Below are 15,465 nucleotides of genomic sequence, written 5' to 3' on the forward strand. Positions count from 1 at the left end.
TTTGTCATTGTGGTTGCGATACCGACAAAAGTATATATTGTGCAGCATGTACCTTTATTGGCATTTTAGAAGTTTATCATTATAATTATTATTTTAAATATTATTCAAAATAAACAGTAAAGTTTTACGAATATTGTTTATGTAAGGTAAGCGGCGTATCCCAGCGACCGTAAATTTGTTTGTGAATCGTAACGTTCTCAACGTAAAGCGTAAAGCCATAGCTTGGTACGTACGCTCGTTGCGTATCTACGTGGATGAATGAACGTCAACATGGCTGAATCCATGAGAGCAGCTGCCGAGAGTTGATGTGGCACTGAAGAGCAGCAGTGGCAGTGAACTTGAACTAACTAAATAATATTTATTTTGGAGATTAAGGTACGTAAGACAATGTTTACACATTAAGCCATTACACGTTCACTTTGCATTATAAATGGTATGCTGGGCCATTTATTCTTCCTTCTTGCATCAGCCAACGTGTCTTCAAAGAAAGTTTGCTGAATAAATATGACGTTGTCCTTTAATGTTTGTATTGATTGTGTTAATTAATTATATTGATTATTAATGTAAAGGTTTCATGAACCTTGTTTTTTTTAAATATTGTTGAATATTAGATACCATGCACTTGGATCTTAAATGTACTCAAAACGAATAAAGTGTCGTATTGATATAATAAAAACATCAAACCCTGGTAACTACTTTACTTTACAGCACTTACTTTTTTGATGCACGTGTCTTTGAATTTGAATTAAATGTACTAGGTAGAAATAATGATCAAATAATGCCTTAAATAATTCATTTATGTGAAGAACTTGCCCAGGACCTAAGTAAATCAGTTATCTGAAATATACATTTCTGTGTTTTATTTTAGTTGTACAGATCAGGTCACCATGTATCTCCAGAGGATGTTGTCCTGTTCTCGGCTTTTAGCAAGACCAAATGCTCTGCAAACCTTCAAAAGAGCTGCTTCACAAGGCAAAAGTAAGTAATGTATTACGTATGTACCTTCTATCCTGTACCTCTTTAAAGAAAGAAAAATATGCAGTGTAAAATAAAGAAAAGTTTAGCAAAACTGACTGGCTTTACTGTTCAGTATATCATTGTATCCTTGTTTCTTACTTAATAAAATCTGTCAATAATTAAAATATGGAGTGCAAGCAGTTTTCATTCATGACCCTTGCTCCTAATTTACAGCATGTCTGTCTCATTCACTGGGCCAGTGCCATGCTTTGAGTTCTGTCCTGTAAGCGTTTGGTTGTGTTGTCTGGCTTTGCTGATGTGGCACCTTTTACTATGTTATTTTCTTTCATAAAGAATGTGGTATGGCTTTGGTGGATGCTGTTTTTTGCAACCTCACAGCTTTGTGAATGGCTTGTGCCCGATTTCTGTTCACTTCAGTTCATTTGATTGCTTTGACTTTGATTTAAGATATCTTTTGTGACTGTACTGAGATTAGTTGCTGTTAATGTATCTTGATGTCAGCTATTATGCTTTGTGTGAATTACAATATAAAGTGTAGATTATGAAGTTATTAAAGCACATTTTTTAAAACTTAACCTGTAATATGAAATGTAAAGGAACACGCCACCGTTTTTAGAAATAGCTTATTCAAATAGGGCTTATTGTGGGCAAATGCATTTTTGTCTCAGTGCATGCATTGTTTTAGTTTGGCAGGGTCGCCGCTAGCTTAGCTTAGCATAATAAATGGAATCCTATGTAATATAATAATATCATATAATAAATGGAATCCAAACATGTCCAGAGTAAAAGTGCACCAAATTACTTCTTGTGGCCTGCGTATTCACAAGGAGTACAAATAGTGATGCAGTCAGTATCTGCCTTGGGACTATATTATGGGGAAGCACCGCTACTTGGGCACAGAGATATCACTCAACAGCCAGAGGACGTGCGGATGAGAGCCGTGATATCTCTGCTCCCAAGTAGCAGTGCTTTGCCTGTGTGCCCTTCAAGTCCATTCACAGATTTTCTATCAGATTTAAGTCACTGTCACTCAAGGACATTCACCTTCCTATCCTAAGTCATTTTGTTGTTCCTTTGACGGTATGTTTAGGTAGGATCACAGTTGTGTTGGAAGGTGAATGACCTGTCCCATCTTCAGCTGTCTAGCAGAGGGTTTAGTAGGGTTTTTATCCTGATTAGTAGTTACTAACTAATCGTTTAAGGTACTCGACTAAGCGAGTACCTTAAATACTCTAGTTATAGAGCCTCCAGTGCGTCATCCAGTGCGACCAGCAGTTCGTCACCATTTTAGTCCCGCCTAGAAAATCCGGAGCACAGCAATGGTGAAAAACTGTTTAACGGTCTGACTCCACAATTTAGTACTTCACAGTTCACAGTCTTTGCAATGTGTTTTAGCAATACATTTCTAACATTGATAATTTGTTTAGAATTTTTTTTATAGAATTGCATTTACAGGGACTTTAAGCAATTCTGCAAGGAAGAATGGGCAAATATTCCCAGTGCAAAGCTAGTAAAGACATACCTGAAAAGTTTAATAGGTAATTAAAGCAAAAGTTTGCTCTACGAAGTATTAATTCAGGAACTTGATGATGAGAGTTATAATGTCTACATACAGCTCACAAAAAATATTTTATTTTCCTTAGTGTAATGACAAATTGAAGATTTTCTAAAGATCCTTCAGATAAAAAGAAACCGATCATAATATAGATTATGAAAACATGCATTGATTAATTTTGTATTACAAAACAAGGCACTTTATACAGTATTTACATCAGTTATTTAGGGGACCAGCATAGTGTTCATTTGTTTGCGTTTATGCATTTATCAGATGGAATCAGAACAGAACAGAAGCAATTTGTCACAGAGCCAATGGTATTCTTAGTATCCATTGCCATTTGTTACGTTATGGACATGCACTTCATACTTCCTGTTTTCTTTGATTGTCTCTTACCACCTCCCCATTATTCTGACATTCATCTGTGATACAATAAACACTAACACAATCCATCTATGCACTCACGGCTTTCCTGCATGGCATGTCTCCTCATTGGGTGCTTTCCTGGCTCTCTCTCCCATGCAGATCCCTCTTCCTTCCCATTTCCTATACTCCATGCTGTGCGTCAGTGGAGTAATGTGCCTTTTTTTACAGTGCCACTGGCACGGGCCCACGGTAAGTCATTTGCCCACCGCAGTGAGCTGCGCCAAGCCAAAAGAATCGTAGTGAAGTTGGGGAGTGCCGTCGTAACCCGGGGAGACGAGTGCGGCCTCGCTTTGGGTCGACTCGCTTCAATAGTAGAACAGGTAAAAGCTGTGCAAATAAATATGTAATGTAACACATTTTACTAACGTGTGATGCTATATTTCATTGTTGACACAATATGACTCTGAATCTTGATTGTTTAAGGTGGCCGTGCTTCAGAATCAGGGTAGAGAGATGATGATCGTGACCAGTGGCGCTGTAGCATTTGGAAAACAAAGGCTGAGGCACGAAATTCTTCTCTCACAGAGTGTCAGACAAGCCCTGCATTCAGGCCAGAATCAGCTCAAAGATATGGTGAGAGGACATACACATTTGTTGTTTTTGGTGAAAAATTAAAATGCTTTAAACAAAAATACAATGTTACATTAAATGGATAGTTATTCACCCTCACATGATTCCAAATGAGTAGGCTTTCATTCATCTTCTAAACACAAATGAAGATATTTTTATTTGAAAAATCAAATTGTAAGCCCATTTACCCAAAACTTTCTCTTTAAAACATTCATAAAGAGATCATAAAAGAGATCCATATGTATTGAGTGGATTAATTCGAGGCTCCTGAAGATACAGTAATTTTGTATGATGAACAGATTTAGTTCAGGGATTTATTCACATTTAAACATTGATCATAGCACATAAATAGAACATCTCATTGGTTCTCATATGTCAAGCGAGCATGTTTGAGCTGGGTGAACTATCCATTTAACTTTAAGAAGTTAACTTTAAGACTTTTCCTATGTCAGGCACTGCCAGTTTTAGAGGCGAGAGCGTGTGCCGCTGCAGGACAAAGTGGGCTTATGGCTCTGTATGAAGCAATGTTCACTCAGTACAGCACCTGTACGGCCCAGGTACATACACACACTTGCATATGAATGATGAAAATACACTCTTGTTCACATTTTAATTCTTTTTTGTTGTTGTTGTTTTAGATACTGGTGACAAATCTGGACTTTCACGACGACCAGAAAAGACGGAACTTGAACAGCACCCTACACGAGCTCCTGCGTATGAACATCGTTCCCATTATCAACACCAACGACGCTGTAGTGCCTCCCCCAGAACCCAACAGTGACCTACAGGGGGTAAATGTGGGTACAGACTACAGAGTAAAAGGAATAGGGAGAGAGAGAGTCTGCTCAGCAGCCTTGCCACCCATCCTCTTCCTTTTGGAACTGCATGCTGGGCGGGGGCTTTACAGATGCATGCTGGGAGTCAGAGCTATGCAGCGGCTTGATCTTTGTCTTCTGCACTGTTGCAGCCTGAGGGTTTTTCTATAGAAACGGGAAAGGAACTCTCATAACTTCATTCACAGTACTGTCGCTTACTTTCTGGGCACATCTATACTTGCTCTATCATGCACTGGCTGTGGCTTCAAATGTGGTTTAATGTGGTGATGTATTTATGGGTTTTAAAACAAAGTGGCTCTTTCTCTAATTTTCTTTTCACACTCTGTATTTCTCTTATTCATTGAGCAGGTTATCAGCATCAAGGATAACGACAGTCTTGCAGCGCGGCTTGCCGTGGAGATGAGGGCTGATCTTCTCATCGCTCTTTCGGATGTAGAGGGTGAGATTTCATATTGAATGTTTTGATCAGTACCATACTTGTTATTGGCCGATATTAGATTAATCCTGTATTCTTCATTCAGCTGGATCTATTTGATAGTTACTTGTTTATTGTTTTTTTTTACATTAAGCTGACCTTTGCCTTCATTAAAAAGCTCACTTAAAATGGGTAATAACAGTCTTGAAATGTAAAACCATTTTATACTGTATATATATATTTTTTGTAGCCTTTAAAACAAGTGATGTTAGTTTTTTAGGGATTTTGCCATATCAATAATTTATTGTGTGTGTAGTCGTGGCCATTCATGAGTCACGGCCAGACTGCCTGCCTAAGGTCAGAGGCAAAAAATGCATGCCTATACATTTTTACATCATAATTTTTTTAAAGGAATTAGTATCTTTATTCAGCAATTAAATGCATTAGATTAATCAAAATTGATCTTAAAGACAGTTACAAAATATTTCTATTTCAAATAAATTAGTTCACAATCTAATAACAATCATTACTTTTATATTTCCTATAATATATAAAAATTAAGATATTTTGATCTATGAAATTAAGCCAAAAATGAACACTTAAACGCCTAAGATTTTTCATGCAGTTGCAATTGATGCAGTCTGAACCTTTCCAGATTATCTAAATAATAGCAGGCTTTAAATCTTCGGGTGAAATAATTTTACACCATTTTACTCTTTTTGCCTCTTCTCTAGGCCTTTATGACAGCCCTCCAGGGTCAGATGATGCCAAGCTCCTGGACACATTTTACCCTGGGGACCAGCATTCCATAACCTACGGCACGAAGTCCAGGGTCGGCATTGGAGGAATGGAAGCTAAGGTATTATTACAGAATAGGCTTGCTACGATAGTCAGTGTTGCCTGTGTTACCGGTGTTCAAACTCAACATCGGTTACATCACTTGCGTGGCACTGCCCTCACCCTCACCCTCGTTTATGTTTATTTTTTTATTTATTTTTATTTATATATTTTTATATTAACTTTTTATTTATATATTTTTTCCAAACAAAACAATATAAAACAAACAGAACAATGTCTGAGACAAGTAATAAAATAACAAGAGTATTACAGAGGAAAATAACAATAATACTAAATAAGAATATTCTGTGTAAATATATTGCTGCACCTAAAATGAATGTTCACATCTCAACAAACAAGATACAGTAATGTACAGCCATATAGTGATATAAAAAATATATATATATATATTTTACTTATTTTATTAACTTATTTTAATTTATACCTTTAAATATTTTTTAACCATGTGCCATCTTTGATTAAAAAGGTCAGTTTTCAATTGTAGTGATGCATTCATTTTTTCCATCATATAAATCTGTTTTAGTCTCTGTTTCCATTCAATTACAGTTGGTACTTTTACAGACTTCCAATTAGCAGTAATGTTTTTTTTTTTTTGCAATTAGTAGTAATACACGTAAAATATATTTTTGGTCAGCATTGAAAACATCGACTGGTATAACACTCAATAAGAAAAATCGTACATTTGAGGGAACTTCTCCCTTTACAATTTTCTCCAACTCTTCTTTGATGTTTTTCCAAAACTCAAGGATTGCTGGACACTCCCAAAATATACGTGTATGGTCGCCTGTTTTACCACATTGCTTCCAGCATAAAACTGCAGAGGGATCTTTTACAAATTTTGAAATAACCATAGGGGTGTGAAAGTAACAGATTTTAATTTTCCAGTCGAATTCCTTCCACTGTTGACTGCTAATTCCCTTATGGCACCCATAACAAAGTTTATCCCATAACTCGTCCTCTATTACTGTATTCGCTTCTATTTCCCACCTTCCTTTAATATTGTAAGTGTTTCTGGTCATATCTGTTAGCAACCTTTTATAGAGATGAGAAACATGTTTACCAACAGGAAGACGTTTTTCTGTAATCGTGATTAGGGCTGGGCGATATGGCCAAAATTTCATATCCCGATATAGCTCATTTGATATCCCGATAACGATATACATAACGATATAGCAACCTTTCTATTAATTCAGTTTATGAATAGTCTATACAAAATTGCAATGTGGAAATGCAGTTTGAAATGATATACAAAACAAATAAAGGTAGTATGGACTACATTTTTATTTTATTTAGAACCTTTTTTAAAAGCAAGACTGTTAGTAAAGTTAACACCTGCCTAGGGATGTTAACCGATGACCGTTTGACCGATGGCTGACCGTATCAACGTTAACCGATCAAAGTTGTCGGTTAAAATAAATAAAAAAGTGATCTCTAAATTAGGCTATTATAGACAGTGGACTAAACGCTACTACAGTTGGCCGTCTCATTCCAAAATCTTTTTGTGTGATTGAACATATCCCTCGCACTCAATTTTTCATAACTCGCCTGTTTGTACTTAATAAACCAATAAAAACATTTGGCACGAGGTCACAGCGTTTGGGTTTGCGCGCTCACAAGGTTTGCAAAAAGTAAACACTCGAGGTTAGAGCCAGAGCAGACGACAGTATGAAGCGTGCATTTCGTTTAAGATGGGCTTACATTTGGAAATATATTACATGTTCATTTCAGTGGTAACACATAAGGTGTTGATCGTCTTTCTTTATTATTGTTAGCAGTAACGTTACCTCAAACTAAAGCGGCGTCTCTTCGGAGCTGTCATTTTCTTAAATGAGCCGCGGCAATGATTCATTCAAATGAGCTTCTAACGCTGGACAAACGCCTTTATTTTCAACGCGATCACCTTGTACCCAAACCATTTCGAAACTAAGGAGCCATTTGTCCTCTGATTACAAACAAGCTCCTCTGCGGCGCGTTTGCGGGACTCGTGTTTCGCGCTGTGGGGGATTTTAAAAAAGTGACGTGAGTGGAAGGGAGGCTGCAGCGCGTGTGTGTGTGTGAGTGAGAGAGCGAGAGAGAGACAGAGGGAGCGCGTTTATGTATTGCATGGGCATGCCGTGGCGTGAGGTGCATCTTGACGTAAAATTCTGCCATAAACGCCTTATCGTGGCGTAAGCGATAGAGCCTTATATAAAACGATAGACATTTTCTATCGTCCAGACGATATATTTCGTCATATCGCCCAGCCCTAATCGTGATAAAATATTGTTCGATGCCATTTTGGATTTTGCAAATTCTTTCTTTTTCCTTATGGTTTGTAATATAGTGCCTAATTTGCAAGTATGTATAAAAAGCACTTGAGGGAAGATCAAACTGTTCCTGAAGTTGTGTGAAAGACTTTAAGTGTGTTTCTTCAAAGAGCTGATTAAAAATAAGTAGGCCTTTAATTGCCCTTCTCCTAAAACCATGGTCACACATTGAAGGTGGAAAATCTACATTACCCACTATGGGCATAGCTCAAGAAATTGTTCCAACATCTTTAAGCATTTTCTTTACTTCTGTCCATACCTTTTATTGTATGTTTTATCCACTCATTTTCAATCTGCATTTTATTGACATGTTTTGGATCCATAAAGGGAAGGGCAGACAGTTCCCCTTGCTCTATTTGAGTCCACTTTGCTTCCTCATCTCCACTGCTCCAAGTCACAATTGCTGCTAGTTGAGCTGCCCAATAATACAATTTTATATTTGGTAAAGCCAAGCCTCCCTAATTTTCAGCTAAATTAAGTGTTTTAAGTTTAATTCTGGGTCTTTTATGTTGCCATATAAATTTAGAGATTAATTTTTTATGTGTATTTTATAGTAATACAGTAGTTTAGTTCAGTTAGAGAACAGACAATACAAATAAAGCATGATCCGAACGAGTGTTGCCGCACAAATGCAGCAGGAGTCAGATTTCATTCATCATGAGAGTGAGGAGCTAACATACAAGATGATCGCGAAAGATTTGGTTTCAAAGCTAAATGTAAAGGCGCCTTTTTTAGGGAGTGTGCCATTGTGTGTTGCTGTGTTTTTCATTAAGAATAATGGACTAATGAACCCACCATTCAAGCAACCTACAGCCAAATTGGTTTTGATTCTACAATCAAAGTAGAATCAAACCAATTTGTTTTTTATGCACAGCCTTACAGAGCATGCTTTTACGGACAAACTGTCATTCACGGTGTGCGCGCACTGGCCTGTTTTCAGTTCATGCATATGGAAGCTTAACTTTAATAGGAATTCATTGAAACCACTCGCTTTGCTCCGCTCCATTATTAATGGCCAAGCGGCCATGTGCGTGTTACTTTCGGTTAGTTTAGAATTAGTGTTTTAAAAGTGATTTTGTTAGGATGAATTCTTGAAATTGACAGACTATGTGTTCACCAAACTTTAGGTGAAAGCTGCTCTCTGGGCTCTCCAAGGTGGGACTTCTGTTGTCATTGCAAATGGTACACACCCCAAAGTCACCGGTCATGTGATCACTGACATTGTTGAGGGCAAGAAAGTGGGAACCTTCTTCTCAGAGGTCAAGCCAGCTGGTAAGTTATCACACATTCTCCTGAATCCGTTTTTGTGTGGCATGGTTATCTTTATCTGTTAAAAGTGCTCAGATGCAACTTTTCTTCATCCACAGGCCCCACAGTTGAGCAGCAGACAGAGATGGCTCGCTCTGCTGGCAGGACACTTGCTTCCCTTGAACCAGAACAGGTCAGCTAAACTTTAAAACCACTATTTTAAATGGATGACTGGAATCATGTGTGCCTATTGTTCCAGAAACTATTGAACAATTTTATTAAAATGGGTTATTTTCATTTTAACATCTGTTGACAGCACCTATTACATCATTCTGTTTGTCCACAGAGAAGTGACATCATCTGTGCATTTGCTGATCTTCTCACTGAGAGGAAAGATGAGATCTTATCTGCCAACAAAAAGGACATGGAGCATGCTGCCAGCATAGGTAACAGGAACTGATTGCTTCTCTCTAGACCATGTGCAATGTGTTTTTTTTTTTTCATTGTAGTTGCATATCACAGAGGTTCAGTCAGTTTTAATCTGTGATGTTGCAGGTCGTCTTTCTCCAGCCTTGCTGAAGCGACTCAGTTTGTCGTCATCAAAGCTGAACAGTTTGTCCATCGGTTTGCGCCAGATCGCAGTGTCCTCTCAGGACAGCGTTGGCAGGGTTTTGCGAAGGACACGTGTGGCAAACAACCTGGAGCTGGAGCAGATCACTGTCCCCATAGGAGTACTGCTGGTCATTTTTGAGTCTCGGCCAGACTGCCTGCCTCAGGTCAGGTGCACAAAATGCATGCCTATATATATATGCTTCTCTCTAGACCATGTGCAATGTGATTTTTTTTATATATATATATATATATATATATATATATATATATATATATATATATATATATATATATATATATATATATATATATATATATATATATATATATATATATATAAAACTTAAAGATCTGGGGCCTATTGCACAAAACTTGGATAAGGGATTAAGCCGGTATATCTTGATGATCTTGTCTTCTGTTTGTAATATTTAGTACACCGCTGTCGTGTAAACGTACCCTGAAGGCACACTCACACCAAGAACTATAACAATAACGAAAGATAACTGTATATTAGTGGATAAATTGAGCCAGGATCCCCAATATATCCTGATTAAATCCCTTATCCTAGTTTTGTGCAATAGGCCCCAGTGCTGTAAACAGAAAAGTTGTGGGTTCAAACCCGACAGTAGACAATCCTTCATTCGTCACTAGATTGACCAAGGCTCCCGGTTGCTTCATTGACAAATTAGTGTGTGTTCTGTTAGACACTTTTTTATAAACATTTGCAAAATTTCTCAATTTTGTTTATCTAAACAGGTTTCTGCTTTAGCCATTGCAAGTGGAAATGCTCTTTTGTTGAAAGGCGGCAAAGAGGCAGCCAACACAAATCGCATCCTGCATGAGCTCGCCCAGGAGGCCCTGTCCATACATGGAGTCAAAGACGCCATACAGTTGGTAAATTAAACAATTTTGCACAGTAGATTGTCACTTTACACACGCAAATACTACTGTTCAAAAGCTTGGGGATTAGTATGTTTTTTTTAAATGTTTTTTGAACAGAAGTCTCTCCCCAAACTCAACAATGCTGCATTAATTCAATAATTTAAAAAAAAGTTTAAAAAAAATCTGAATACGAAATAGTATTACAATTAAAAATACAGTTTTTTATTTTAATATATTTTAAAATGTAATTGATTCCTATGATGGCAAAGCTGATCTTTCTGCAGCATTACTCCAGGCTTCAGTGTCAATTTTCTTATTAATATGTGTAGTGCTGCTTTATATTTTTGTGGAAAGCACGATACATAGTTTTCAGGATTCTTTGATAAATAGCGGGTTCAAAGAACATCAGTTTATTTGAAATGGAAATATTTGTAACATTATTATCTTTACTGTCACTTTTGAACAAGTTAATGCATACTTAATGCATATTAGTATATATTAAAAAAAATATATGTTAATGTATCGATGCGTATTGATTCATATAAATGTATATTAGTCATTCAAGAATGATATATTGTGGCAGGTGAGCACACGTGAAGAGGTGGAGGACCTGTGCCGTTTGGAGAAGATGATTGATCTGATCATTCCCCGTGGCTCCTCTCAGCTAGTCAGAGATATTCAGCGTGCAGCGAAGGGCATCCCTGTTCTTGGCCATAGTGAGGGGATCTGCCATGTTTATGTGGACCATGAGGCCAGTGTTGACAAAGCCATCAAGATCAGTAAGACTGCCAATTAAGATTTACTAGAGTGGATTATGTATATAAAGTACAACTATGTGGGGAAAATTTATAAATAATAACTTTTTTGTAACGGTATAAATCACACTGGTTATGTTTTATCTTTCTAGTCCGAGACTCCAAATGTGACTATCCTGCAGCCTGTAATGCCATGGAAACCCTGTTGGTACATCGAGATCTTCTAAGAACCCCAGTGTTTGATCAGATCATCGACATGCTGAGGACAGAACATGTAAGGCCGACTGTCAATAGCTACGTTACCATCCAAAGTTACTCATTGAACTTGTGCGCAAAATTGGAATATCACACACAACATTTGCGAAGCACTGTTTTCAAGAGAAAAAATGTCACTTCCTTGGAAATTGGCACAAAATATCTGTAATAGAAATAGAAGTTGCAGCCATTGCGGAAGCTACTGTGGCTCTTTTATCCTAAATGACTTGTGTCTCAGAGTGTGCAAATGAAATGTGAGAAACACATTAAAAAAATTGAATGGTAGTGTACATCTCACTATTATGATTCAATTTTTTTTTCTTATGTATTCTATTTTATGTATGTGTGTATATATATATATATATATATATATATATATATATATATATATATATATATATATATATATATATATATATATATATATATATTAATATAGTATAAATATTACAAAATTATAGTCTGTTTTTAACTACATTTTCTTAAAGTGATTGATTCTTTGACCCATGTAGGTGAAGATCCATGCTGGCCCCAAGTTTGCATCCTATCTGACCTTCAGTCCATCAGAGGTGAAATCTCTGCGTACCGAATACGGGGATCTGGAGTGCTGTATTGAGGTGGTGGACAGTATGCAGGAAGCTGTTGATCACATTCATAAATACGGCAGTTCCCACACTGATGTTATTGTCACAGAAAATGGTAAGGCTGAAAATAGTATACCTTCCCTATAGTTGTGTATAATCATGTATCATAAATCTAGACACTTTAGTGAGTTAATATTAAAGTTACAAATCTTGTTGATGTTAAAGTTAATAAAGTATAAAAAAAATGTGTTGTGAACAAAAAAAGCAGTGCTTTAGTGCCATCTAGTGGAAAATTGTTGCTGCTTCCACATGCATTGACATCTCATTTTAAAAATGTATTTAATGAATTATTTATCTTTATCTTTCCTATGCTCTGTGTAGAGGGCACAGCAGAGCAGTTTCTTCAGCAATTGGATAGTGCCTGTGTCTTTTGGAATGCCAGTTCACGGTTTGCTGATGGATATCGTTTTGGTCTTGGTAGGCCTCTTTTTTTTATTTCTTTTTTTTTTTCCTCCTCAAACACTTAATTTTTAAAATAATTTCCTTTTTAATCCTTTAATGACCCTGTGGTGCTTTGTAGGTGCAGAGGTTGGCATCAGCACAGCCCGTATTCATGCCCGTGGGCCTGTGGGGTTGGAAGGGCTTCTCACTACCAAGTGGGTCTTACGGGGCGATGGCCACACAGCTGCAGACTTCTCTGAGCAGGGCAGCATGACGTATCTGCACGAGAATATTCCAGTGGCGCAGCTTCTTCCTGGACGCAGAACCACTAGCTAGAGTCTTAAAGTTAAACTCACTCACTTAAAACTCATTTAAAGACTCAGGTGGAGTAAGTGCAAATACTTGGAAAACCATACATGGATAGAGAGCTGTTCACTAAACCCATACATTTAAGAGGGTTTAGAGGTTAATTTTCCATTGTTTATCCCATAAATTGCACTGTCTCAAAGATCTTCATTTAAACTTTTATCCAAGTGTATCCTGTTCTCAGAATGAACCAGTTGAAAGGTCATGCCACACTTATGGGTAAGGGTTTTTGCTTAAAGGGTTAGTTCACCCAAAAATGAACATTCTGTCATTAATGACTCACCCTCATGTTGTTCCACACCTCTGTTCATCTTCAGAACACAGTTTAAGATATTTTATATTTAGTCTGAGAGTTTTCTGTCCCTCCATTGAAAATGTATGTATGCTATACTGTCCATGTCCAGAAAGGTAATAAAAACATCATCAAAGTTGTCCATGTGACATCATTGGGTTGGTTAAAAGGTTTTGTACATTTTGGTCCAAAAATAACAAAAACTATGACTTTATTCAGCATTGTCTTCTCTTCCAGGTCTGTTGTCATCCGCGGTGACGCTGCTGATGTGTTATCTGGTGCGCCCGTGTATTCGGGTTCAAATAAATATGTCAAAATATGCGCAGTCGTGAACGCGGATTGAAAACAGATGCGGAAGAGAAGACAATGCTGAATAAAGTCGTAGCTGTTGTTATTTTTGGACCAAAATGTTTTTTCGATGCTTAAAAAAGTTCTAACTAACCAACTGATGTCACATGGACTACTTTGATGATGTGTTTATTACCTTCCTGGAAATGGACAGTATACTGTTGACCCCTAACATCAAAACTGTTAGGGGTTAACAATACCGTACATACATTTTCAATGGAGGGACAAAAAGCTCTCGGACTAAATATAAACAAAACTTAAACTGCGTTCCGAAGATGAACAGAGGTCTTACGGGTGTGGAACAATATGAGGGTGAATTGTTAATGACATTCATTTAATTTTTGGGTGAACTAAACCTTTAACGCCTTGGTCCAACGTCTTATGTTGTCATTTTTAGGCGCTGTATTAATTTTCTTTGAGTAGCGAAATGTATCATGGCAAAAATAATGACACCCCAGTACTGAGGTAATGAAAAGACACTCCCGGATTGCCAATGTTATCTATTTAATATTTAATATCTGAAAACTAGTAGCAATTTCAAAATTAAATTTCATGAAGGGCATAAAAAAATCATTGGTCTTATTTTGAACATATTGTGTACACAACTTCAAGAAAACAAAGAAAAAACATAATTTTCCTATTCATTACTTCTTTCATTTTCCATTTGTTTATGCTCATTGATTTTTAATGAATAATGTGCAGAACTGTAGACATGTCCCTGTTACTGTTGTAAAATTCACCTGGGGAAGACAGCCTTTGTCCTGAACTTCCACAGAAGGCAGTGTTATGTGTATTTAAAAGTGCTGTAACGCTCCACAGAATAGTGATGCTTATGGTGAAAAGAGTATTCTGAAGATGTTCACAATTTTTGTATGTATAATAAATTTCTTTTTGGTACTTAATCTAAAAATGCTGTACCATCTGGATACATTCTATGCTTCTGATTAGTACCTGAAAGTTTAATTTGTACCTGAAAGATGTTTGGAAAAGGATTTAGGGAGGAAGCATAGAAGTATCGGGGCCATTTTGAACTTGATTAATAATCTTAAGTGCAGTTCAGTATGGGAAACATCAATGGGCTGTTCTGTAGGGGGAGAGAGACTTGCCAAGCACTAAGTGGGACATGGAAGAGTGAAAACAATACTACAGAGGATTAATTATGTTGCTATTAGGAAAGAAGAGACTTCGAGAAGACTGAGGCTTGCCATGAAAGTGCCAGTGCCTTTTGACTTATGAATTCTTTTTATTCTCCAAAATATGCGGTTTACGCTCAATGAGCCTTCATCGGGAACTAAAAAGATCCAGAGATGAAGAGAAACAGAGTCTCATTTATGTGTTATTGTGTTCCAACTTTACTGTGTAAGATCTGTGATCAATGACTGTTTTGGATGAAAGAGGTTAAAAAATGCTCAAATGAGGAGAGTGTTACTGCCAAAACAGGAGATAAAAATACAGGTGCAGCTGTAAGAAAGCATAATTATAACTAACACGCAATACAAAGGTTGTTACGCTGAATTTTAAATGATAGGATCACTTTTTGTAAAGTAGCATGAGCTACTAATCAACCCTAATATTTTGTCTGCAGTTTTACGATGTTGAAATTATGACTGCTAAATAATTCTTGATTTGGTATTATATCAACCTGCACACGAAATGTCCCATGTCAAGGTCTGACTTGAGAGTTTGGGACATATGGAAGTGAAATTTAAAAGAAGCAGTCTTATGGCAAGCCACCGGA

The 15,465-nt window shown here is 37.0% G+C and overlaps 1 protein-coding gene across 3 annotated transcripts; it reads left to right on the plus strand.

The window, feature by feature from the left end:
- The first annotated feature begins 239 nt into the window (after positions 1-239).
- On the plus strand, positions 240-14,627 carry aldh18a1 (aldehyde dehydrogenase 18 family, member A1). Of its 3 annotated transcripts, none has more exons than XM_067429856.1 (18): positions 240-375; positions 869-978; positions 3,059-3,279; positions 3,383-3,532; positions 3,982-4,086; positions 4,168-4,326; positions 4,714-4,804; positions 5,515-5,639; positions 9,072-9,216; positions 9,312-9,385; positions 9,539-9,638; positions 9,748-9,968; positions 10,561-10,698; positions 11,270-11,465; positions 11,594-11,715; positions 12,209-12,395; positions 12,662-12,757; positions 12,861-14,627. In XM_067429856.1, exons 2-18 carry the CDS (start codon positions 888-890, stop codon positions 13,055-13,057), a joined length of 2,418 nt encoding a protein of 805 aa, XP_067285957.1. In that variant the 5' UTR covers positions 240-375; positions 869-887; the 3' UTR covers positions 13,058-14,627. The 3 variants fall into 3 exon arrangements, with proteins under 3 accessions (XP_067285957.1, XP_067285958.1, XP_067285959.1); XM_067429857.1 differs by having other exon boundaries at positions 4,168-4,320; XM_067429858.1 differs by having other exon boundaries at positions 3,128-3,279.
- Positions 14,628-15,465: the final 838 nt, after the last annotated feature.

Source organism: Pseudorasbora parva, chromosome 21 (assembly GCF_024679245.1).
Source record: "Pseudorasbora parva isolate DD20220531a chromosome 21, ASM2467924v1, whole genome shotgun sequence".
NCBI lineage: Eukaryota > Metazoa > Chordata > Actinopteri > Cypriniformes > Gobionidae > Pseudorasbora > Pseudorasbora parva.